The sequence below is a fragment of the Dermacentor silvarum genome, chromosome 4, assembly GCF_013339745.2.
Source record: "Dermacentor silvarum isolate Dsil-2018 chromosome 4, BIME_Dsil_1.4, whole genome shotgun sequence".
Classification (NCBI taxonomy): Eukaryota; Metazoa; Arthropoda; class Arachnida; order Ixodida; family Ixodidae; genus Dermacentor; species Dermacentor silvarum.
Window position 1 is genome coordinate 6,505,231 of NC_051157.2, and position 26,544 is coordinate 6,531,774.

General features: G+C 45.7%; 2 protein-coding genes across 2 annotated transcripts in view; one reads left to right on the forward strand and one right to left on the reverse strand.

The window, feature by feature from the left end:
* The window catches only part of LOC119449364 (sushi, von Willebrand factor type A, EGF and pentraxin domain-containing protein 1), a 128,432-nt gene extending 126,669 nt beyond the window's left edge, over positions 1 to 1,763 (forward strand). Inside the window, exon 19 of the mRNA XM_037712536.2 lies at positions 1,680 to 1,763. Within this exon, the coding sequence (XP_037568464.1) occupies positions 1,680 to 1,693 (14 nt within the window). The 3' untranslated portion in view covers positions 1,694 to 1,763. The remainder of the gene's footprint in view (positions 1 to 1,679) is intronic.
* An 8,809-nt stretch (positions 1,764 to 10,572) lies between these two features.
* LOC119449366 (dehydrodolichyl diphosphate synthase complex subunit Dhdds) overlaps positions 10,573 to 26,544 on the reverse strand; it is a 31,087-nt gene continuing 15,115 nt past the window's right edge. The window contains exons 6-7 of the mRNA XM_049666749.1: positions 15,701 to 15,923; positions 10,573 to 10,732 (exon numbers count right to left, since the gene is read on the reverse strand). Coding sequence (XP_049522706.1) covers positions 10,607 to 10,732; positions 15,701 to 15,923 — 349 coding nt within the window. The 3' untranslated portion in view covers positions 10,573 to 10,606. The remainder of the gene's footprint in view (positions 10,733 to 15,700; positions 15,924 to 26,544) is intronic.

Sequence of the window (26,544 nt, forward strand, 5' to 3'; positions counted from 1 at the left end):
TAAATTTCCGGAGTCCCCCACTACGGCGTGCCTCATAATCAGAACTGGTTTTGGCACGTAAAACCCCATAATTTAATTTTTTTTAATGGCAATCGTGGAGCTCCTAGGTGCCTAGGGACATAATCGCTTAGGGACTTTGAGGCACTGGCCTGCGCGCGCGGCGGCTGCTAGTTACTGAGCGTGGCTCTTTTATCTCCGGGACCGGGCGCAGCGACCTTGCTGAGCGCAGCTCCTACGTGCGTAGGGAACGAGTCGTTTAGGGCGCGTTGAATGTCTGGCGGTGTCTGGCCCACGCCGGCCGCGCTTTGTTATTGTAGCGTTTGTTCTAGTGGCGGAAATCCTTGCAGTAGTGGTGGTGTGGCATGACGGCGTTTGATCTCGGTGAACTGGTGGTGTAAAGAAGCGGATACTGCTCGCGTTTGTACCCCGGTGCTGCGGTGGAAGCCGCAGTGCCGGGCGCCGACGCGAAGCGGCGGTCGCTGGGGTGTTGCGGAGCGCAGCGTAGCAACACCCCAAATAAAAAAAATACTACTATAGTCAGGTAGTCTGCTCCCTCCCTGATAGTGAGATTATATTTGGATCATCAAAACAGTCATGCGTTTATTTAGGAATATCATCGTTTCTCTCTCGCAGGCGCGAGGACAAGCGTAAAAGTTGTGCTGTTTATTTCCATCATATGAGTCTACGCTAGCCTCTTTTTTTTTCTTTCCTTTTTTTAGGTCTTTGCACCAGCTCAAAAATTGGCAGAAATTGCAATGTCACCGTGGTTCACATTCCATTATGGGTGGTGCCGGGAAACAGCCCAAGCTTTCTATTTTGGTCAGCTAGTATCATTATGACGTGGCTGTCAGCGGAACAAACCGATGCGTACGTTCTATGTAGAGCGTGCTTCCGCTTCTATATGCATGCAGGATGTATTGGCGTGCCTTCAGTATACAGCGCCACACGAGCAACGTCAGATGACAACTTTATGTCCTGTGTGCTTATTATTTGCTTTTTGCTTTATTGCAGACGAATATTAGTTCTTCTGTAGAAAAAAGTTACATCTTAATCGATGGCGCCGTGAATCCATGGCTTGCCATGCACCAGTACCAATTAGTCCAGTTTTCTATTCTCTTCAGTGTGATTACATCTTAATATAACTATGTAATTACGCAGCCTTAGGGCGAAGAGAGATGTCGTCGGTTTAATTTTATAGGAAATGCATCACCGAAAGCAGGACAACATGAAACTTCCTTCAAATGTACGGACAGGCAAAGTACTACTACTGCTACTACTTCTACTACTACTACTACTACTACTACTACTACTACTACTACTACTACTACTACTGCTACTACTACTACTACTACTACTACTACTACTACTACTACTACTACTGCTGCTGCTACTGCTGCTACTGCTACTGCTACTACTACTACTACTACTACTACTACTACTAATAATAATAATAATAATAATAATAATAATAATAATAATAATAATAGTAATAATAGTAAACGCCACAGCAGACAGCATACATATCAGTGTACTGTATGCTGTTCGGATAGATGGTGTGGAAAAGCCCTTCCGTGACGCCATCGCGCACCAGGCGCATGCTCGAGTGTTTCATGCTTTCTGAATGCAAATCATCGTTAAACTATAGCAAGTTACGATGCCGTTGTCTCATTTTATTTCAGAGGTTGAACACTGATCACCTGTGCGAAAAGAGATCGTGTCGTTCGCCAGCAGTGATTTCACAGCGACCACGGCGGCACAAAGAAAACGGCGGAGGGGAAAAAGAAGCTGTCTGGGTCCCTTCTTTTACTTTATTAAAATCATTTCAAGCATAACATAGCGACTTCTGCTTTTAGCAAGACCACAACTTCATTCGTTCCCGGTAAAAGGAAAGCTGGAGAAGCTGCAGAATTGAAAAAGTTGTGGTGCTTTCGAAAGCTGCCGCGAGGAGTTGCACTCGCCGATCTGCTTTCCTAGCGGAGGAAAGTTGTGGTCACGCCTTCCTGGCACATGCGTATCACCTGCATGTAATCTACTCCAGTGACGTCATACTGGACCATCCATTCATCGTAAAGCTGGCTGTCCTCATGTAGAAAGCCGAGGGTATAAAAGTGCCACCGGTCTTTCAGTGGGGCATGCAACAGCAGCATTGCAGCTATGCCCAAGCGATGTCTGTTTCTGACGCCAGGTACGTTATTTCAACGATGCCTGGTGCATGCCTTGTGGTTCCTCGACCGTGTAACAAATGCTGTTTTTTATCGACTTTATTGTCTTTCTTCACTCGTACTGTGTATTGTTTAAAGCGTATTTTTTGAACGGAGATGTTGAACCAAACCCCGGTCCTAAGAAGATTAAGGCGGTTGAGTGTGGCTCAAGTCCTTTAACCCACTCGAGCAATCCTTCGTTTCTGACCAGTCTGGGACAGCTGCCGGAAACTTAACTGTGAATTAATATTTAAGTACAAGTGAGCCGCAGAATGTTTCTAAAATGCTAGCTGAAGTATTTGCTGGTCAAAAGAAAGTACGGGGCCCAAGACTAAGCTGAAATGAAAGTTTTCCATCAAGCAATTGATGCGAGATTAGGATCACTTCAGACAAGCATGGCCAATTTTGAATCATTTCTTCCTGAACCTAACAAATGGGATGGTCGCCAAAATATGGTTGCAGAAATTACCTCCCCAACTCAAAAGCTTAATCGGCTTGTTTCTTAAAATGAAGACACTGAAAATCGTTAACGCCGAATAATCTTGTCCTGAATGGCCTCCCTGGAACTGCCGATGAAGACAACGAATTGTTAATAAACAGTGTTTCCCAATTTTCCTCTGAAAAATTGCAACTTGACTTTGACGCCAACTTACCATGTGGCCAAGCTAGCTGTCGAATCGTATCGGCCCCTGTGTGCCACTCTTCAATGAACCTCTTTGACGCCAACTCTGGTCACCGGGCGTCACAACTACACACACCACCATGCGCTACACTCCGCATCAGTTCGCAACACGTCACAAAAGCCACATTTCGATGGAGAACCGTTATACGATTCTTATTAGCCATTCTCTATAAAACCATATATGTTCCGCATTACCTAGACGTCAACTGGAGCTTTTTTAAGTTTGCAGGCATACCGACAGAATCCATCTATCGATGAGCGTCAATTTCAATGCGAACGCACCTTGAGTCATTTCGGCGATTCTGTCGATTCGCTGCCCATGATAGATAGCAGGTGACAGTGTGTGGTTGCCGGTGACAGTGAACGCACCTCCGTAATTTGAAATTTTGGATAGCGCTCGGAAAGATGCGGTAAATGACTTATAGTGTCCTCGCGGTGGATACTAAGTCTATAAGATGACCACATCCAATCTGAATGCCTCTTTTATGATCTCAACGCAGCTCTCCCGTCACTACGTTGAGCTACCTCACAAGACTCGTGGACCTACTTCCTGGTCACACGACTGACACTTTACACTAGTGCAGTGCCCCACGGTGTGCTTGATTTCGGCAAGGCACACTTTGCCGATTTTGTCCGAGAGTGCGCATATATATATATACAGTACCCGTCTCGTTCTTGTATGCGGCGAAGCGATCGGCTTTTGGAGGCCATAGCGTTTCGCGGCAGCACCACTCTATCGAAGCGCCTCTGCTTATTTCAAGCCATCGCAGCTACTACTGCAATAACTGCCTTTGGCTAAGCGAGGACGTTGCTCCGAAACGTGCTATGCGCGCCCATGATGAATCTGTGGATGGTCATTTTGATCGTGACGTTTATGCCCCTATTTCCATGCACCGTGTGTAGCAAAGATGAGTTCTCACCATCAGACATCAAATAGCATTGTGGCCCAGTTCCCATCATGCTTAAAAAGAAACCGAGGAAATTTATTGCGATTAATTAACATTCTTTGGGAACTTTACCCTCTTTCCGTTCTGTCCGCTTCTATCTAAGCACTAGAGACCGGATTTTAGGCAAATGCCTTTTTTTTTTTTGTTCCTTGCACTCCTATCACCCCACTTTGATATATGAGCATGAATTAGAGGTTAAGGAGGGCCTTTGTAGTGTTTTTATAGTGCCTATAAATGCCTATTTTCGCGTTTGTGCCTAAATGCCTATGAATGCCAATAAATGCGTATTTTAAATATCACGATTTTAGCCTCAAGTTTCGGTTTCGAGTGCAGTTAGAGATCGTTATTCATGTTGCCGGGCAACATTGTTGGGAACTCTATGGGGTTCAACCTAGTCCTCTAGTTCAACCAACTCCCGAAAACAACCGCTAGCAGCAGTGAAATGGCACGCGCCGGCCAGTATACGCCGCCGCGCTGACATGGCGCGAGCGGTTGGCGAATGCGAAACCGCGAAGGGCCGTCAGGGGAAAGGAGAGTGAAGAGCAAACGAAGAAAGAAAAATGTGATGTGCACGCGGCTTTTTTTTTTTTTTTTGTAATTTACTTTGTAAGGTGTTCACTGCCATCGAGCGTTCCTTCTCAGCGTACAAGATGCCAAGTGACAAGAGGCACAGTTTTGAATCCAAAAATCTGGAGATGGTGGTATAGTTTGCTATACCACCATCCACAATCCACAATCTTCACAGTGACTACGTTCCGCGTGCTCTCCAAAGAGATTTCTTCAAACATGTGCACTTCAAATGTGCGCAATTGTATTTGGCAGTGTTGGGACGTGTTGCTTGTACAATTCGGATAATGTCATTGTATATGAGAAAATTGCCAGAGTTGTACCTAACAGTCCTCATTAAGAACATGTTAATTTCTTAATAAATCGTAGTCTCTATTGCATTTATTATTTGTCTGTTTTAGCTGTATCCTATTTTAATTGCATAGGGCAGACATAAAGTAGCGCTTTTTTTAACCAGTAGTCCCAGCTTTCAAGTATTCTTTTTCATGCCTGTTTCACTATATGAGACGCTCGAGTACAGTGGCCATTAAACATGAATATGACCAGTGTGCTTGTTGAATTAAGCCAATTGATCGTCATTAGTCCAACAGTTTTATGGGACAATTGTACGGCTATGTTCAACTGTTGGCGCATTTGTGCCATCATAAACAATTACATTTCTTGTTTTCCCGTGGTAGATACAGGTCGCGCACGTCTTCATATGCATTTATGTAAAAAATTATTGTGCATATATATTTACGACGTTGGAGGCCTAAAACGTTGTTTTGCCTGCCTATTTTTGGCGCCTAAAACGCGCTTTTTTAATGCCTAAGTATCCGGCCTCTACTAAGCACTTTCACCCAGTGACTACTAGGTTGGGTCGCTAGGTATGTGCTGGCTACGGTTTCGCCGAGCAGACGTGGACCACTTAATTCATTGGGTATGTGCCACTGGATATGGGCCCGAACTGAGTGAGCGCATTGGCCCAGAATGAATGTGCCTAGATTACACAAGGGATATGCGGCCCCAAACACATTAAAGCGATAGCGACCCATTGGCAAACTACCACGTGCCTGCTAAAACGCACTTTCCTGCTGCATGATAGCAGTGCCTTAACACTGAACAAGAAACTACTAGTGGTGGTGTGGCAGAGCAAAGACGTTGTGACTAAGTGTCGTAAATACGCATGTTAATAAAAAGGCGTACCCTCTCGACGTTGCCAACTGAATATTGTTGAAATTCCGGCGTCCTACTTAAATGTCATTTTTTTAATGCTTCTCACTGAGTTACGCTGACGCGCTGCGGTAAAGTTTGACAGATAGCCGAAGGGGCAATGTCAAACATTCCTGGACACTTGTCTGCTCATGTGCACATAAGGTTTTGTGCTTCATGGATGGCATGAGGATATGGCCTGTGGATACAATATTCATCATAATAATCACCATAACATATAAAACACATTGCAAGTGTCTAAAGACAAACAGAAGCACCACTACGACGTCCGTCACCGTGACGTCCATTTGTCGCCCGGCACCCTCGTGTTGCTTTGGTCACCATCTCGTAAAGTTGGCCTTTGTGAAAAACTACTGTCCCATAGCGCGTGCTCCGCTCAGTGACCAATGTTGCCTATTGAAGTTTGAAATTTACTGTAGTAAAATACATGTACAAAAGTGGGTATGATATCGTGTAGGAGGAGGTCCCATAGTGAAAACACTGTATGGGGAGCTCCTATAATGCGTTACATGAAATGTAAAACTATTAAACAGCAAGAAGAATGATAATTAAAACATCTATTATAATAAAATACGACAGTAACACATTAATACAATAATAAACAAGTACTATCAAATCAGTGATTAAACAATTCTAGTCAATAAATTAATAGTCATTGTTCAGCATATATAGCGATAAAGGCGAGATTATTTCACTATAGTCAAATTGTGTTATTGGTTAGAAATAATATCACTAAGCAAACGTCTAAATGATGATACAGAAACAGCAGTTTTAATATTACAAGGCAAAGAATTTCACAATTTTATGAAAGCAAGACCAACTTTTGATTACAGTAGTTAGTACGAACGTTTGGAAGTAAAAGATTGTTGTTTACAGAAAAGCGTGTATTATTTGTATTGGTAAATCCTTGCATGAAAAAAAAATTTTAGAAGGTGATGGTCTGATGGTCTTAAATTTCTCAATAGCGAAATATCGAGCAACCTAAATTACATTTACATTAATTAATTAAAGAATTCAATTTCACAAGATTAGTAATGCAGATTATGTTGAGATCGCGGTACAGTTGCATAACATGTGATCATCGATTACTCTTAGTAATAATTCGGATTGCTTGATGTTGGACCTGTGAAATGATTCTAGCCCCGCCCACTACGTCCTCTGTTGTGACAACCAGTGACATTGTCCACGTCACCAGACCGAAACCCTCCAACTCTGCACGCGCTTAGATATTTAGGAGCACCGGGACAGTTGCTCAAGAGACGAGAAAGACGATCAAGTAATCTGTGCTCTTTGCGCGAGCGAGTGTTTGCCGACAACTTAATTTTTGCTTGCATATTTATGCTACCTCTGCAATGAGCAGGAATCTATCGAGCTATTATCGTGTCATCGGTTTTCGAATCATCAAAAACGATGCTTGGAAATTCCACTTCGAAATCTAGGAATGCCTTTATGCAGTTCCGTTATACCCTCATTTGGAGCAACGGTATTAGGATATAGCCACAGGAACGCAATTGCCGAGCCACTTATAATTTCCTCTGTGACACAAAAAGATTGCCTTATTGACATTTTCCCATTTTCCATGATTGATTGATTTCTCCTTCATTAAATTACAAATTTAGAAATTTCAAAAATAATGACACCGATTCAGTTATATTATCAAAAATTATTATTCAAAATTTAACTTACAGATTTTTACGTTTATCCTTTACTGTATCTAAAATATTATTATATCCGTATTACTATTCCTATCTAGGCAAGGCTGACTACCTTAGTATAGACTACTTCGTTAACGCGATAGCGTTATAGGCCCCGTGTCACAGAAAATCCGGTGTCGGCGCCGGCGTCAGCGTAAGCACTGGCGTCCGTGGCGGAGAAAATCATCCCGAACCACCCCGACCGCGCAGGCCCTCCGCGTGGCGCAAGATGTTAGTGAACAAAAATTGAATTTGTCACAGTAAAATTCGTGAGAAAAATGGTAAAGTACGACTTAACCATGACCTACAGATATGGCGGCGTCGGATTGTAATTTCACCCGCCGCGGTAGCTCAGTCAGCTAAGGCGTTGCGCTGCTGAGCTCGCGGGATCGAATCCCGGCCGCATTTCGATGGAGGCGAAATGCAAAAACGCCCGTGTGCTTGCGTTGTAGTGCACGTTACAGAACCCCAGGTGGTCAAAATTAATCCGGAGCCCTCCACTACGGCGTGCCTCATAATCAGAACTGGTTTTGGCACGTAAAACCCCAGAAAGAAGAAGAAGAAGAAGACCGGATTGTAATTTCAATGTACGAGAAAGCATAATCATGTTACGAGGAAACTCCAACACAAACCCCTTTTCCAGCATTTCTACCATACCAACAGTAACGCACTCGGGTAATTTAGTTGCGAAAATCCTATCCAGGTGGCGCTTGCATCCTCGGCAGGTAAAATTGGGACTTAGCCTGCCTAATGCGGTTTGGACACGCGCACGCGTCGGGGCAATAGCAAACAACTAATAACATAATGAAAAGGGGTCCTAGGGCCTTCCCATTTTAATATAAGACGACTTATATTGCCCCTGGAAAAACGTCTTCCCAGCGATTCATTTCTGTTTAAAATTGAAGCCGACTTTAAGGAAATCAATGTAAGCTTGGTCTTTGTAAGCTGGCTTTCCCACGTTCTGTGGTGCGGTGAAGCCCACTCATAAAGACAAATGCGATGCGAACGGGGCCCGATAACGCTATCGCGTTCCACTCTTAAAGGCGAAACTTAAGCGTCCTCCAATTTATTTCTTTTGTTATCGGTTTATTTCTCATCTTAAATTTTAACTTTCAATCATTTTAGCACCGGGTTCGTGGCCTATCCCCAACAGTGGGTTTGTGCCATTAATTGAGGCTTCATTGTCAGCGTATTCCTAGTGTTCTAGCTCCAGTGTAAATACAGTGTAAATATAGTCTCCGCTGTCTGTGTTTTTCCACACGTACAAATATCACCAAGTACACACCCATCGTAAGAAGGGTTGATAATCGCGTTCACCTCGCCAATCACCTAATGGAATAAATGCGCCGGCAGCTTTTATTTATTTCTTTTTTTGTAATCATGTACCCTGCCAGCGCTAATACTTGTTCATTCAGTGAAAGCTGTGGCTATTTAATCCTGAATCTTAAGCTGCTAACCCTCTGAATGGTGCTTTTTTGCTATTCATTGTCGAGCCGTCTGTTAACCTTCCCTTAATTTTACCTTAAGTACACCAAAAGTGAATCCGATAGCTATTGAGCACTTCTATGTTGTTAATGCGGTATACAAGCTGAAGGACTCAGTCATCTCTGAGAAATGATGACAAAGGTGCTAAAATCCCTAAATATGCCAAACATATAATAGCATCATTCTGCCTCACATCTTTCAAAGACCTCTTGATAGAGGTGCCTACTCACTGGCGCATGGGGAAGGGCGTTCTTATCTTCAAGAGCAGCCACAAGTCCCCTCCAAGCAACTATCGCCTCATTTTTAGCATTTGCGTTTGAAGTAAAATTATAGATCATATAATCCATGAGCAGTCCTGTCCTTGTTGTCCGTTAACTTTTTTTCATGCCAATCAGTAAGTGGTTTATTACCGCCGTGGCCACTCCCGTGATATGCATTCTGCTCATAGTGTCTTAACTAAACACAGCGTGTTCTCCAGTGGATTGGAAAATTTCTAACCAGACTCATGCAGTTTATTCTTGCCACAAACTACCCCTACTCTCTCCATCTTGTGTTTGCTCAGGTGTTCACAAAGGCCAAGGAACACCAAAGACGGTTCCCTAAGGAATCGTATTGATTCTTATCCACATGAATGACTTAGCCCTTTTTGTTCACCGTAACATCCCGCTTTTTCCCAATGACTGCAATGTGTACAGCACTACATCTGATGCTTCTGATGTTTCAATGATATAGAACAATCTCTCGCAAATAGAGGAATGGTGCGATGACTGGATCATGTAGTTAAACAAAAGGTTTCTTTCACTGCCGCTGTGACAAGTTCCCTGCTTATCACATTTGCGATTGTCTTACAGTGCTCTATGGATCGGCTAAATATATTGGTGTTCAGGCTTCTTCTGAGCTTACTACGTCCAAGTACATTATCCAAATCACTCATTCTGAGAACCACTTTCCAGGCTACTCGCGCCGTAGTCTTGTCGTTGCACTACTTTTTTGTAACTCCTCGCACTGTCCGATCTAAGTTCGCACGTGCTAGTTTCCAAAAATTCAATCCTCATCCGTCTAAATTTAATTACCACGCTAAAGATATTTTAAAAGCATGCCTCAACATTTATTCTAATTACTCCTGTTACACCAATGTCACTGCACTCACATCTCCCCGTCTCTTTTATTGCATTTTTTAGTACCGAACATTCGACCTGCACATCGCATGCCACGCAACTGAAACGTCCTCTGTGTGGCAGCACAACGACTTGTGTCATTTCTCTTGTGTGCTGTCCAAGACTGGAATAACCAGCTTGTTTGCATTGCTTTGATGATGGATCACCGCCAATTCAAGTCCATCATCGAAGACACCTGAAATTGTAACCTAGGACTGCCGCATTTATTCACACCCCTCAATGAATGTGTCGGATTAAATGCTTCTAGGTAAATAAATACTAAGGCTTTCTGCCAATATTACCCAGAAAACAGAAACTGGGCAACTATCACACGCCCCTGACTGACGTCACTGTTGACGCTCCATGGTCGGGCCGGCACGAAGCGAGCATTCTTATCATGCCGCGATGCTACGTACTTTTCGAGGCCCGTGTGGTGTAGGCACTGCACGAATACAAAGAGGGCTCGTGGGAACGTGGAGACAGCTGTCTCAAGCAGTGTGTTTGGACGCGAGCACTTGGTCGTTCGTCGAAGTTTGTGCTGTGCCCATGCAGTAATGTTTGGTCTGGCACTTCCTCCCAGCCACTTATGCACTTCAACCGACCTCGAGCAATGACCATTCTTGCTAGCGCCTCTTTATTCCCGTCCGTCAACTGGTGCCCATCATAGACGTGCGAGTCGTTCGAGGTTAGCACTTCTCTCGGCTTCGACACATTTCAGAAAAGAACGCTGCCGCAGAGTCCGGTCAACGGAAGTGCCGGTTACCGCATCAGAAGCACTGCTTGCCGCCTGAAAATAAAGAAAAAAAAAACGTTTAAGGCGCACGCATAGACGGCATAATGCCTCTCGGGGATCACTACTTTGACTGGAACCTACCTGGCGCACGTGAAATAACACTATGATGTGAAGCAAGTCCGGAAGAGCTCTGCTGGCTGTTTGAAAGCTATGATGTCCGTTTCATTGTCATTTAGTGCGTGGTTTATTTTTAGTGGGAAAACATTTTCATGGCGGTGGAATGATTAGTTATACGTTTATAGGCCACGAGGGCCGCTGTACTAACGCAAGATGGTGAAGCTGAACAAATGTTTATGATGGTGATGATTATGATGATGATTATGATGATGATAAAGATGCTCCTTCAGAACATGGCTCGTACCCACTATGGGGGACGGGCCAAGAATCGGATGGTTGTATGCACAGTTAACGAATTCAGAAATAAACTTTAAAACGTAACATCACCAATAGTGTAACACTTCATCCCCGCTCGCCCGCAATCACCATTATTTTGACGTACTATTAAATCGCCACGTCTGTTCAACGCCCGCTCTTTTCGCTATTATGACTTGCTACTTCAACAAAAGCAAAGTGTGGTGATTTACTCAGGCCTGGTATCTTTGTGCGTGACCTGGTGCCCACCCGCTGACATCAATTGCCACATCCTTGCGTCGGTGTGATTGCATTTCGGGCCACCCAGGAAAGAAGCCTTCCGGCCATCGAAAATTGGAAAATTTCTTGAAGTGCTGTGCGGTAATGTGACATGGTTTCCGCTGACGTCAAGTGTCACACCTTGGAGATGTGTTTCTCGTGCTTCGAAAGAATACATCTCTCATTTGGGCCAAAAACTCCCTCGCCCATCATGCAGACACCTCTTTCCGATGGGAAAGGGTGGTCCGGTGGTAATTAATAAGTCCGGTGGGAACCGGCGGGGGAACGGCCTCCTCACACACGGCAAAAGAAAGGCAGCCTTACCATCCTGTGGAAGACAATGGCCCAAGCGACCCAAATAATGCACCGTGCTTACGTCCTGTGGAAGACAATGGGTTCCCCGCCTAAAGAACTTGGGATTTTCGGGGGGCTTCGAAGCCATATACGCGGCCCCGCCGTATACATTTCTCTATCTTCTATTTCATCCTTCACTCACTCAACATGTAAATCAAGTGTAAAGTTTTTGCAAAAACTACGTATCGTTCCTGCTCGGCCGCTTGGTCTCCTGACGCCCATGGCCAGGCACCGTCGGTCACCTACCACATCGTCCCGTTGCATGTCAAGCGCAGGGTTCGAGGATCCGACGTCGTAACACCGTGCGCTCCTTCACATAAGTTTCCAACAAATGGCGCCGTGAAACCCAGTAGTTGTATTGATCAACGACCGAGCAGCTCCCAGGACCGACTGATGACGAGCCCATGCGTGGATTCGTCGGTGTTACGATCGGCCAGCGGGGGTAGCGAACTTCGAGCCACTTCTGATTTCCTGTGACGAATCGCTTCGTGAAGCTGAAAATACGTCCCACGGGAAAGACCAGCGGCGACACCATGGCGAGACATGTTTCAACGAATACGTGGTTGCTGGACGTCACCCGGCCGCCAACCACGACGCTGGAACCACGGAATCCGTGGGAAAGTGCGTTCGACGCTGTTTCGTTGCGGCCGCTGCTAGCCGCCAAGGCCGTTCGACAGACAGACTTGCTAATGGCTGGGCCATCCCAGGAACCAATACGCGCCAGATAGGGTCAAGCGTCACACCTCCTGTCTACGAGCATCCCCTCCGTTCTCTGTGACAGTAAGCCGCGTGCGCCCGAGGCTACTTTTCCAAGTGTGTTCGGGGAACAAAGGCGCCGGATTGTTTATGCGCACCCTCGTCCTGAAGGCGGAGCCTTCGGCGACATTGGACGTTTAGGTTGGAGGAAGGTGTGATTGCAGGTTTCCCTGGCCTAGGGATCTACGGAGGACAAGGTGCATCCAAACAGACTTTTGCGGCTCATCTGGAGTGCTCTCCCATCTGCTCTGACATGTAGCGGGGCTCTCCTAGAACGATCTAGTCTGCTCAGATGTAGTAGCGCTGACATGCTACGACGTACTGCGCTCCGTACTCCGACCAGTACGAGTATCCCCTTGCTGTGTACATGAGTTTGCCTCTCAGATGTAAATAAACCGCCTGTTCCGTTCCCCCTACCTCTCGACCTCGTACTCTTCAAGAACAAAGCAATCAATTCTCCTCCGACGATGGTGTGGTCCCGCTTATCCTCGGTGTGACGCCCCGGTAGCGTAGACCAGCTACCCATTACGAGACGCACCGGCGGCGTAGGCTAGAGAGCGACCCGCAGTGGACGCCAGACTACGACCCCCGAATCCTATACCGGGAGGAGTGCAGTCAACGCAACCTGCTGCCCTCATTCGCCCACTGACAGCCACAAGGAGGCAGAGCTTACAATAGATAGAGAGAGAGAAATTTATTTACAGAAAGGCAGAGAGGTCGGCCTGAGCTGTAACTTGCTCTGGCCTGCTACTCTACACTGGGGAGAAGGGACGGGGAGGAAAAGGGCTGATGGATGATAATGATAAGAGGAGGAGGTGTGTATGTACAATTTTACAACGTTGTGGCATCTCTAAAGCCGTGCGTCTAGCCCAGTGGCTTGTAGAAAGACTAAAGCGGCACTGGTTATCATGGCTGCGCTGTTTTCATTGGGCCAAGGACCTAAAAGAAACTCGTCTGATAGGGGCCTCTTATGGACTTCTGCAATTGAAGAGACCAGTTTCTGTCGTTCTTGCGCGTACGCGGGACAAACGCAAAATATATGGTCAAGTGTTTCTGGTACCTGGCAGTATTCACAATTGGGGCTAATGCCACTGCAACCAATCATATGTCTGTAACGATTTGTGAATGCGACACCAAGGCGTATCCGGTGCACGATGCTTGATTGGCTTCTTTTGAGCTTGTGAGGAATGCGGTATGTCATTTCTGGGCCCCATTTATGCACTCGCTTGTGTTGATGAGCTGGTTGGGTCCAGTGCTGCAACGTACAATTGCGTATTACGCAACGAAGTAGGGCATTTGTGTCTGTCCGTGAGAATGGAATGCGTACTTCAGTCGCATTATTTGAAGCAGCTTTCGCTTCAGCGTCTGCCTGCTCGTTCCCTATCACACCACAGTGCGAAGGTATCCATTGAAAGGTGATAATATGGCGATTTCTATTTGCAAGGTCGAGAAGCTCTGCGATTTCTATAGCAATTGAATAATACGGGCCCCGCCTGAGAACAAAGTCAATGGTTTGAAGAGCTGGTTTGGAATCGCAGAGTATCGTCCATGCTCGAGGAGGCTCCTTGGAGAGAAATCGAAGTGCCTCCCGGATAGCAGGACAACATCTACAATAGATAGGGCACTCATCAGAACAGCAGCAAGGCTAATCTACGGCATCGACGCGGCGCTCAATGAGGCTACAACGCTGCAACTTCACGTCATGAACAGCCGGCTCGAAATGCTTCAGGGGAGGCTTTGTTTTCTAGACGAAACAATCAAACTGCTGACGATGAAATACACTTTATGTAAAATCCAGTGGTAAAACAGACTTCATTTTGCAAGCCGAAAATTAAATATGCTCTTGCGATGCGGCGAAGTGTAAACAAAGAAAACGAAATGCTGGCTCTCCCGCAATCGAGAGTAGATGTAAGCATGATATGGCTACCGGCAAAGCAGATTGGTGCCGCGACGCAGGCCTAAACGCTTACTGAGCCGAAATGAACCTGTTTTGAACTGAACCTCGTTGCAAATCTCGTCTCGGCCAAACAACCATCCGCGGGGCGCCGGACGCTGCCGTCCTGGTCACGCAGTCTGGCGCCATCTCTCGAAGGAGGCGGCGCGAAACCCGCGCCGCGGAACTCACGGACCACTGGCGTTGAAAAGAACACAGGCAACCTTGTCTCAGCGCCAAAAGATGGCAATGAAGTGTATGGTGCATTGTATCTGCCTCTTCAACGTCGCTATTGAAAAAGACAAACTTCAGCGTACTAGAAGTAACAGCTTGAGCGATATTGTGAACGAACATTAGGAATAGATCGGAAGCAATATTTTTTCGTAACTTGTTGAGGAGGGAACTAGCGTATGTAATGCGGTCCTGCACAAGGGGTTGGGGGCCAGATACCGCATTTTCTTAAGTTTTGACTGGTTGCCCGGATGACCTCGTTCTGCTCTCGCAACAATACCCGGATGTTTTCGTTTCGTTCTCGCCCAATTCTCGTCTTCAGTGCCCGGATAGCGGCTCTGGATTTTGGCTCAAGGATTCTTGAAGGTCGCCGAAAACGGGAGCTAAAAGCATTTCATGCTTAAAACAGAACAACCAGTAATCGACGATGACACGAAAGCTTCAGGCCAAGGCCAAATCAAATATGCAAGAACTAATGTAAGAAGCGATATTTCCTCAACGACGTGGTAGCACCTATGGAATACGAAAGTGTGAAAAGCGCAGTTATTGACGCGGATGACGGTAATGAAGAAAGCCATCAGCTGATGTCATCTTGATTGACTTTACAGCCACTGCGTCGAAAGCATAACGAGTATGAACTGTGTGACCAGAAGGTGAGTATGAGTGATGTACCGATGAGCATGAAGTGAGTGCATTTCTTCAAACAATATTAGTAAGCGATTGCGAGTTACTGTCCATACTTATTCTGCCGACATAAGCGGTGATTCTCATTTTGTTGTTCTGGTCATCGGCTGCTCTTCCCCTGTACTCATTGGCGGATCTCCAACATGCAGCGCGCTTCGGCCGCACTGGCCGAAAGTGATCGCAGAACTTCCGAGGCAAAACCTGTACTACGCTCTAACCATAACCACGTCGGCTGTGTGCTTCGCGAACAACGCAACGTTAATGTTAAGTCAGTGCTCTCAGCAGCGTAAATGAAACTTGAAAAGTCCACTGCCCTCCTTTCGCGTTCCTGGCGCACTTATGTGACAACAGAAAGTGCACAATGACAGGCTCACCTTAAGCTGCGGACGCTGCAGCTGATATTCAATCAGCGCCCACACGTAGTCGGTGAAGCCGATCTCGGGCAAGTTCTTGGACTCGAAGTGGAGGCGTGCGTAGCTGCTCTGCCAGAGCAGGAAGTCACTGAGGCGCGTCTCGCCCGACGTCCTCAGCAGAAGCTCCACGCGGGCCCCGTCGTCCAGCGACGCGTAGCTGTCGACCAGGTTGGCCGTGATGTCGCTGAGGCATTCACAGGTCGCAAAGGCCAAATGCAATGAATCAAACGAGGATCCGTACAGACTTTTAGCGATGCTCACATAGCATAAGCGCCCTGGGGGAAAACATAAATTATAAGGAATCACAACAGCACACGAGGCGTCAACTTATTTAAATAATTAGAGCATGCATTTTGAAGACAAGGTCGTCTTTGGTGACTTCACGTATGTGTAGCGCACGTGGGATGTCTGTATCTGTCTGGCCTGACAAACGTCTGTCGTCTGGAATGGCATTTCTAGATCGAACAGTGACATTATAGATCGGGTCCAGAAAAAGTTTCTAAACATATATCATCACCGCTTTGCTGACACGGACACTGGACTTTGTTTTATTTATTTATTTATTTATTTATTTATTTATTTATTTATTTATTTATTTATTTATTTATTTATTTATTTATTTATTTATTTATTTATTTATTTATAAATACACGACAGGTTCCAATTGGAACATTGAGTGATGGGGGAGGTATTATAACAAAATTACATAAAGCATAAGCAATAACAATGGAACCTTATTAATGACTATAAAAATTGTATAGAATACTGAACGCACAACTTTTAAAAGTGAGAGTGCAAATTCTCGCGGAATGTTTCCCGGTTAGTGATGGAAACAAGGCTATCAGGAAGACCATTCCAGGGTGCTATAGCTTGTGGGAGGAGGAGGAGGAACAAACCTTTATTTAAACCAGCAGTTTAGCTGGCTGGGCCTAGGCCTCCCACGTGGGGACATCGAGGTCTTGCCTCTTCGCCGCCTCGCAGGCTTGGTGGGAACGCTGAGGAATTAAAAGCTTTGGTTCTACAAAATATTCGCGTGAGGCTAAGGTGATTATGAAGACGTCTAGAACTTAGAAGTACGTAGTTGGGTTACAAGGGGCAATTTGTGTTGTGTTGTGTCGTGAACGTATTTCTGTATCTGCCATAACAGAGCGATTGTTCTACGGGTACATAATGCTTGAAGGGAATAGACTACTTTAATTCGAGTGACACTGGAATGCCGGTCGTAGTTGGATGAGATGAATCTGGCGGCTCTGATTTGCACTGCTTCTAACATCGAAATTACGTAATCTTGATGAGGTTACCAGATTTACGAGGTGAATTCAAGCTTCGGAAGGTTGCATAAGCTAATTTGCGTGTGCTAGCTGGTGAGCGACTTGGGTTGCGACGTAAATAATCTAATGTTTCGGATGCCTTAGCACATATGCTCATGGTATGGGTTTTCCATGAAAGATTAGACTACAGATTTAAGCCCAAGTACTTATATGACTGCGCCCGAGCCACTGGAGAGTTGTTTATTGTGTAGGAACACTTAAAATGTGACAGTTTACGAGAAAATAAAACTATTTTGCACTTTGACGAGTGGAGGGTCGTAAACCAATTACAACACCAGGAATAGACTAGGTTAAGGTCATTTTGAAGGCAGATGTGGTCATCAGGACTTTTAATAGCTCTGTATATAATGCAATCGTCGGGAAAAAGTCTCATGCAGGAGGAAATGTTAGAGGGTAAGTCATTAACGTAAATTAGAAACAGCAGAAGACCCAAAACACTACCCTGTGGTACACCAGAAGTCACATCAGAAAGAGCAGAAGAAGAATTTATTACTGTTATCTGCCTACGTAATGTCAAAAAATTTCAAAGCCAAGATAGCGTTTGTGAGTCAAGTACCGAGAGCAGATAATTTTGAAATTAGCCGAGAGTGAGCAACACGATCAAATGCTTTCGAGTAGTTGAGAAAGATACAATCAGTTTGAATGTTATTATCCATTTCAAAATGGAGGTCGGATGTGAATTCAAATAGCTGGGTATCGCACGAAAATGATTTTCTGAACCCATACTGATCAATAAATAAGTTGTTAATTAGACTCGAGGTGGTTAAAAATATTAGATGCAATTATATGTTCGAACAATTTGCAACAGATACAGGTTAGTGAGATAAGGCGGTAATATTCCGACGAATTCTTGTTACTACTTTTCAACACGGCAACTATTTTGCCAACCTTCCAGTCATTCGGGAGCAGTCCTGATGACGACTGCGTGAAAAGATGCATAGGATTTGGCTAGACATGGACAAGGTATTTTTAATATGCTAGAATTTATGTATTGAGCTTGTCTTCAAACCGCTTAAAAGGCTTATTTTTACTTTTCGCATATTCAATTTACTTTTAAATGCGAAGCATTTCTTGCAGGCGGCTCTCTCCGTCCCTCCCGCGGCGTCCCACACCCCCACAGCGCATGCGCGTCCACTCTCCCTCTCTCTCCTCTCCTACGCTCCCCCTTTCTTTCCTCTAGGAATCCGGAACGCGCGCACGACAGGTGGTGCGACAGCTGCATACTCCGCTGGGGGCGCCACGGTAGTTCCGCGGGATGAAAATGACGGAGCGCGCGCCTCATTCTCTCTCCTGTGCAGCGCCGCGTCATCGACGGCGTCTTGTTGTTGCTGCTGCTGAGATGGTCAGACACGTCGCTCAGCCTCCTGGCGACGCCGCTTTGCTAGACGTTCCTCCCTTTGCTCCGGTGTCTCCGCAGCACGTTTAGCTTTCTTCTGTTCGTTCTTCCTACGCTCAACCGCTAATTGCCAGGGAACTACTTCGGGATCCGATGAGTTAAGCCTCTCCGCCGCTCTTCTGCGACGCTGAGCAGCAATTTCGCTCTCCTTCTCCATGGCTATACCACACTGGCAAACGCCCAGCGCAATCGATCAAACGCCCAGCGCAAACGGCGGGCGTGTCAGCTGTGCGCCGTGTGACGTCACTGCTCCTCGCGCATGCGCAGCACGGCTCTTCAGGAGCCACGCGAAACTGCGCAACCTCGGCCAGTGTAGCTCACGCTACAATATTTCTTACAGCGAAGCTGTTAAGGGCTCAGTCCTCGATGGTCGCGTCCGGATCTAGAAAAAAAATCACAGCATATCCACGGGGTGAATGATGATGAGTGGGCGAAGCTCCGGAGGGAATCATCGGATCTCCCGCTTAAGTGGACGCTAGCACAAACGCGTTAGAAACGTGCAGTACTCTCTAGTAAGGGGGAGCGGCTACAGCGTCTTACGCAGCCATTTACACATGCCGGAACGTGCACCGCGTTTGCCGACGCCATCACATGACTGCTGAGAGAGTATATCCCCCGTATTCATAAACGCTCCTCGACTTGAACTTGACTTGCCACCGCCTTGGGCAGCGCGTTCGAAACGCGTTGAAGATAAGGCGGAGAGGCCACAGCGTCTTACACCAGCTTCTTACACGTGCCGTAACGCGCTAGCACAAACGCGTTAGAAACGCGCTAGAAACGCGGCCTTTCGTTAATGTTGGGTATTTATTGCCATCCTGGTGCGTGTGTCTATGTGCGCTTCGTGGAGTAGTGGTTAGCGCCGCGCGTTCGGAAGCGAGGGGTCCCTGGTTCGATTCCGCGCTACGGACACAACTTTCGGAATTTTTTTTTTCATAAAACGCCGGAAGCGTTCTCCGGAAGCCGGAAGCGGAACCGGAAGTGGAACCGGAAGCGGAAGTCGCCTTCCGGTTATACTATACGTATACATATGTATATATGGGTATACATACATATACGGACACACAACGCCATCTATTGAGCAATTCATAAAACTAGACGTGGCTACCTACTACGACGGGGACGAACGGGTGCCGCTATAAGGAGCTTCGCCCCTAAAGAACTCTCATTGGCCATATCCTGTATGTGCGAGTGAAAGCGCACGAGGGCACGCGCTTTCACGGGGAGCGAACGCAGGCTGCAGAGGAAACGCGATTTCTGTCGCACGAAAGGCCGTGGGGGGACAGGAGGGAGGGATGGGAGGCGACGTATAGATGCGGCACCAAATGCGTATCCTGCGACCGGGCGCAAGGGGAGCTGGCGACTCAATCTCCCACGCGAAAGGAGGACAGCGGGAAGGCAGCGCGGGAGGGAAGGATTGCGGCTTTTGCTCTGCGAGCAACTTGTACTTTGCGCGGCGCCGGGTGGTCGCGCGCACCGTATCTTGAAAGCGTTCTGCAGCACGGCTCCTACCTTTGTATGCGCTGAGCTTTCACCGCTCAGCTTCCGTTGAAGCGATAAACCGCATGAACCTTCGCTCGCTGCTGCTGGCGCGCTTGCTCACGCCAGCATTTTGAAAGCGGTTGTGTGCGGTCACACACACAACGCGCAGAACTGTTGTCGACGGCGGCGGCATTTTGCCCGCGTTCGCACCGAACGCGCGCGGCGTTGTTGACGTGTTTATGAAGAACGTGCCAACCTTTGCTGTACAGCCTATGGCGGTGTACCGTAGCTACCATAATGCCATGGTCCCTGTGGTCACTAAATGAATGAAAACCACCGGATCATATATATTTCTCATTCTTTAATACTTCAAATAGCAAATTACACCATCATATCTTAATAATCATAAATGGAAATACACAATTCCCACCATATTACAGCTTCGCTGGTCTTCCATCTCCACCCCAGTGGAAGGGCTGACAGTCTTTTTTTTTTTTTTTCGAAGCTACTCATTTCTCCTTTTCTTCCATAGAATTTCTCACTATATCACCTAGAGGGAAAACTGGCGCTGCTGCGCTGTGGTATCCATGGGAATGTCGGTATATTGTGACTTCGTATTGGCGTCGTTCTCGGAGAGCCAAGAAAGCCTTTAAGACGCGCCTGGCTAGCACCGTTCCGTGTGTCACAATGATTCATTTCCTGCTAAAACAGCACATAAAAACTGCTTTAGCTTTATTATTACACAAAAACATGTTTTGTTTAACTTTGAGGACTTACTATTGCATGCACAATTATATGAAGCGTAAAGAGTATCAGCTGGCCGCTAAAGTTGGAGCGCAGATGACAAGATTATCGCTCGCTTTGGAACAACTTGTCGTCTGTTCTTGCTTTTCTTCGCTTGATCCTGCATTGTAAGTGAGTAAACTCTATTGAAAGATGTAATATTAGTGAATGAAAGCCGTTTATGTAGATTTTATTTTAAGAATGCAGTATTTGTGGAGCCATATCTACGAATTAGACGAAGCCTCGTTCAACACCAGCCAACACAAGCCTCGCAGACACATATCCCGTCATTCCCATGAGGGCATGGCGCCCTTTAAGAAACTCACATAGACGGTGGCGCCAGGTTACCCTCTAGGTGTTATAGTGAGAAACTATATGGTTTCTTCGTCTTTCAATCCAAAAAAAAACAAAAGATTGCAGCGACGCATCCGATTCTCAGTGTCATCGCACTTTGCGGCAATAGTCTGCAACTGATCGTTTATGCCACTTAATGTACTGCGGCCGGCGCTATTATCAGCCAGATTAAGCAAAGTGTTCTAGCACTTTAGGGGTATTGCCATTGTCTTTACTTCGCTGCCGACGTAATCAGGCTGACCCTTTTTTATTTTTTATTTTTTCAGACTCCTTCACGGCAACCTCACTGGCCCTGGACTTCTCAGTAGCATCATGTTTCGTATTCCGCGCAATATCACCAGAGAACACAGATCTTTCCATGTTCCTGCCTGTCATCACCAACACTCAACCGTCCACAGAATACAGAGTCTTTATAACGCTTACTTGCATGACCTTGATATTTTTCACAACTCGCTTTCATTGTTCTTTTCTGAGCTTTGCGTTGTTGTGTCACAGTTTCACATATTGTTCAACTGCCCTTCTCATTTTTCTTTTGTGTTCACCTTGCACCATTTTGTATGTACTCCTCCTTTCAGTAGTGTTCTTTTATTCATTCTTTTTATATTCCCTGTCGTTTTTTTTTTTTTTTTTTGCTTTTTCCAATGTGTCCGTGCGCCAGCACTTAGACCTCATGGTTGTTCCTGGTCACCGCAAACAATTGATTGGATTGATTGATTGATTGATTGATTGATTGATTGATTGATTGATTGATTGATTGTCTTGCCGTACGTCTTGTGGGCCTTGTGGCTGCCGGTTCCAATGCAAGTGCTTAAACATCGTTGACGATGAGTAAGAGCTATACATGTCCACGGCATCGAGCACTTACAAGTGCTCCCAGTGTACTACACGCAACGGGTGCGACAGTATAGGTCTCCAAACGCCCTCTGTCAGTGCCTCGCTGGACCAGGACGTCGCCGCCTGAGACAAACTTCGTGTCGTTGTCCAGGCCCTGTGAGACAAAATCGCTTTACTTACAAGTGTGGTTCTTGATTTGAAGAAGGACAACGACAGCCTTCGATTGCACCTCGCCCGGAACACAGCGCTATTGCGCAAGTGTGCGCAGTGATGTAAACGAGTGGCCTCCTTTGGCCCCTTCATCGACGTCCCTTTGGTCACACGTCGCAACTCAAGTTGTCCTCTCCACCGGCTTTGCGTTCTTACTTGAAGAACAGCCCAGCGTCAAATCGACACCGGCTCCTGTGGGTGGACCATCGCGGGAAGCAAATGCACGTCCATGCCTACAATCAATTCAGACCTTAGTAGAGGGCGAAGCCGTCGCTATGTATGGGCAAGTATTTCCAGCACGCTGGCTTGTGCGCTTTTCGTGTCGCGCTTGGGCCCTCCGACGTCTTGTGAGGAAATGTGTGCTACGCCGGAAAAACTTGTTGATAGCAGTGATGTCGACTGCCAAGAGCTCAAATCGAAGCAGGAAAGTTACGCTTTCTTCCAGGTCACTGTGAAGGCAACGTCTTCCAAAAAAATCAATTCGGAAAGCATTTGGCCGAAGGGTTGCCTGTTCGGGCCTCTCTACGGCAGGCATGATGCATTCAGGGATGCCAGCGATTAAATAACGCAATTCCCTTTTACAGCGAAGCTGTTTATGGCTAGGCTTCGCATGCATTTTTCGTGTGCGTGGGCAGAAAACGTGGGCCGATCCTGGTGATTGTGCAGAAAGGGTCCAAGTGCAATGACACATACCCTTGTGGACTGCGGGCGGTCGGCTCCGGGACCTGTAACGCGCCGTTGAACTTCACCTTGTCACACCTGGGACCCAAAGAGGTCCCAGGAACAAGGGTACCAACAGATCGTTTTATTCACATGTTTAGAAAAAACACGAAGGTTAAGTAACACTAATAAAGGCATGAAGGCAGTGAGTAGTGAGCGATAGTACATAGATGGAATGTGTATAAAGTTCACAGGCACGGGTACAAAACGGGCTGAGCAGGGCCCAACACTCGTTAACGTCACCGACCAGTGTTGGTAGTCGAGTCAGCAACCGGGTAGTCACGGCCGAACCGCGTCGGCCGTGATGATGACGATGGTTTAATGGCATTTCTTTTGAAACCGGGCGGTGATAAATAGTCACCTTGCCTGCTTAATTTAATCAGGTGTGCTATACATGTTTTTTATCTAGCATTTTTATGCATCTCTCTAATCTGTTTTTTTTTTTTTCAAAATCTACTTTGTACCGCTACCTATGACTGTAACGGATTCGGTCGTATCAATTTCTTCACTGCTTTTTTTCCACCAATACTCTAAACTCCTCTTGATTATTTCGACTGCTGACCGGTTGATACCTCCGTACACGCTAAATCTAAGCGCTTCTGGAAGGTGTACGTTACCTACGGTTCTCACTTGGTGAATCCCTTCGCATTCCATTAGGCTGAGTGTTCTCGGGATTTTCGCTGCAGCATACGCATGCCTCATCTAGTTCCGGATATGTGCTCCGATATGTTTTTGTCCTTAGGCAACCATGGTCGCCATGGTAAATCTCCATGGTCCTTTTTGTTTCCATTCTTCTCATCCAATTCACTATTTCCGTTTCTCTCATTTCCTTTCTGGTGGCTCCTGGTTGTCTATCGACACCGAGGAATCGACATGGTTGTCTATTTACAACCATGTCTACGTTCGTACCGCCCTCTCTTTATCGGCGTTCCAACCGCTTGCGTGTCTAGTTTCCTACCGCTCTCGCGGGGCGGCGACACCATCGCGCGTGTGTATAAGACAAGGTGCCGTTCTCCATTTTGAATTTCAGTTTTCTTGTCGTAATGGGGAGGCCGCATGTGGTGCACACTCCCGGCGAAGATTGGATTCTCGTCTTTGTTCCTGCTGTCGCTCTTCGTAGGTGCGTTGCTCCTCGGAAGTCCGGATTATACCCGACCTCCCCATTCTGTGTCGCCTCTGTGTCGTGTGCTAAACAGCTTCGCTGGATTTAACCGTTTTCTTCTTGTGTTTTCGTATTTTGCGCTTTAAGTCAAATATGAATTCTAACAAGAGTAGAAATGGTTTTAGGCGTAAAATAAGACATGGACAAAGAATAGACACGGACACGGTGCGCCTGTCCGTGTCCATTCTTTGTCCGTGCCTTATTTAGCGCCTAAAACCATTTCTACCCCGACAGCGGACGTTACTAAGATTCTTACAAGCTAGTCGAAATTTCAGTTATCGTACCATATGAAGTTCAAGAAAACAGAATCATCGAGTTGATACGATAAAGTCTTGCGAAGCCAAGTGACACGCGTAATGCGTAAAGACAGTAATGCATACATTAAACTAAACAAGTAACTTAGCGCTATGTAAGTCATAAAAAATCAGCTAGCCCAACAATTAACTATTCTAGAATGCATACGTTAAGTTTGTCAACAAGTGCGTAAAATGCTTCTGAGTTACGTAAAAGATTACAGTTCTGAGCGGGCTAATGTCATAAATCATACTCCTCGTAGCATTCTTAGAAACTGGGACAACATCGACAATGCATTCGCTGAACATTTTTCCGCGGTTTTCTTGAATGCAGTGAATGCTCTTAGCTCTAGTGACTGGCAGTATAGCTTCAGTGACCATTTCAACATTTCATGATCTTCAGAACACGATATCGTGGCGGCCGTAAGTACGCTGAAACCATAGCATTCTCTTGCTTACGGCCTAATACCAAGTTTTGTTATCAAAAGCTGTTGTAGCTTTTTTTCCTCTCCTTAAGCACATTTTTAATCTTGCTTTGCGTACGAGTGCCTTTCCTTCTTGTTGGGAGAATGCAATAGTGGTGCCAGTTCTAAAAGGGGCAGCATGAGCGACATGAAATATTATCGCCCCGTGTTCCTCTTGTTTCCGTTTGCAAAAGTGTTTAAAATATCTACGTTTACACATCTGTCGTTTTTCTTTAAGCATTAGATTGGTACATGCCAACATGGTTTTGTTCATGGTAAGTCTATGGAAACAAACGGGGACCCGCTCTTGCTAACCGGAGATAGTTAGACACAGTATTCTACCTGTCAAAAGCATTTGATGTCTCTCATGACCTCCTTATCCATAAACTCTTGAATTACGGCGTTAGTTTGAGCCTGTGCACGCTGATTAAATACTACCTGCAGGTAGTAACCGAGTAGACATGTCTACTCGGTTAAATTAAGTTCGCGTTGGTGATTAGTATTCTTTGCTATATGAATCAACTTCCGATGTTTCGCAAGGGTCTATCTTAGGCCCATTATTTTTCAATATTGTCGCCACATCTTTGTTAATAATCTTCCAGAATGTTTGAGTCACTCGCGTCTCCTTTTGTATGCTGACAATGTTGAACTTAACCGTGAAATAGAATCAGCGCAGGATTCTGTATTTTGAAAGGAAGATGTGAATTCTGTCCCCGAGTGGTGTGCCCCAACGTTTTTCGTATTAATTCAAGTAAGACAACTAAGCGATATGTCTAGTTTACTATACGAATACTAACTTGATAGCATTCGTTTGAAAAGAGCGAGTTGTACGCGCGGCTTAGGAATATTGGTTGACTCCTGACAACATGTTTTAAGCATTGTTAATGCATCCTACAGAAAGTTAGGTCTCTTATAAAAAAAAAAAAAACGTTTACGAATGCCAACTGCATTCTTCTCTCGTATCCTTCTTTTGTCCACACCAAGTTAGAGTTTAGTTCTCTTGTACTAATTTGACTAATGTGGCTAAATTTTTATGTGTTCAGCAACATTGCATTCATGTCCTGTACGATCGATTTCTGGGACGCCGTGTATTTAATGCCTATGGGCGTGTAATGCGAATGTTTATTATTAGACCCATAGAAATGAAGCGCTAATATCGTCATTGCTTATTCTTGTATGCAATAATTCACAACCGCTTCTGTCCGCGATTGCTGTCGACTGCAACGTTAAGCGTACCTCGCTCAAACTTGCGTAATCTCAGGATTTTTTACATGAATTTAGCTTGTACCTCTAACACTATAACACGTCTTGTAAACAACAAAACCAGCGTACTTAGATTTAGGTGCACGCTAAGAACCCCAGGTGGTCTAAATTAATCCGGAGTCCCCCACTACGGCGTGCCTAATAATCAGATGGTGGTTTTGACACGTAAAACCCCTTAATTTAACACAACAAAATACCATGCGTTATGACCTTGATATTTTCAGAGCTTGTATTTGCTCTTTATCTTACTTCTGTCATTGATTTAATTCCATTTTTTGTTGTATCTTGTGCCAGTGTTCTTTCAGGTTTTTTTTTCTTGTTTTTTTTTTTTTTTTGTGTAACACGAGTGCACCAATACTAAGGCTTGGAGCGGTTCTTGGCCATTTTCAGAAATAAATTAAATGAAATGAACGAATACTAGTGTTTCTATTCTCGAAGCAATAGAATATTCATATTTGGTCCCGTAATCGAAGCTCCAGATTTACGAATATTTATATTCGATCCGAATATTACACC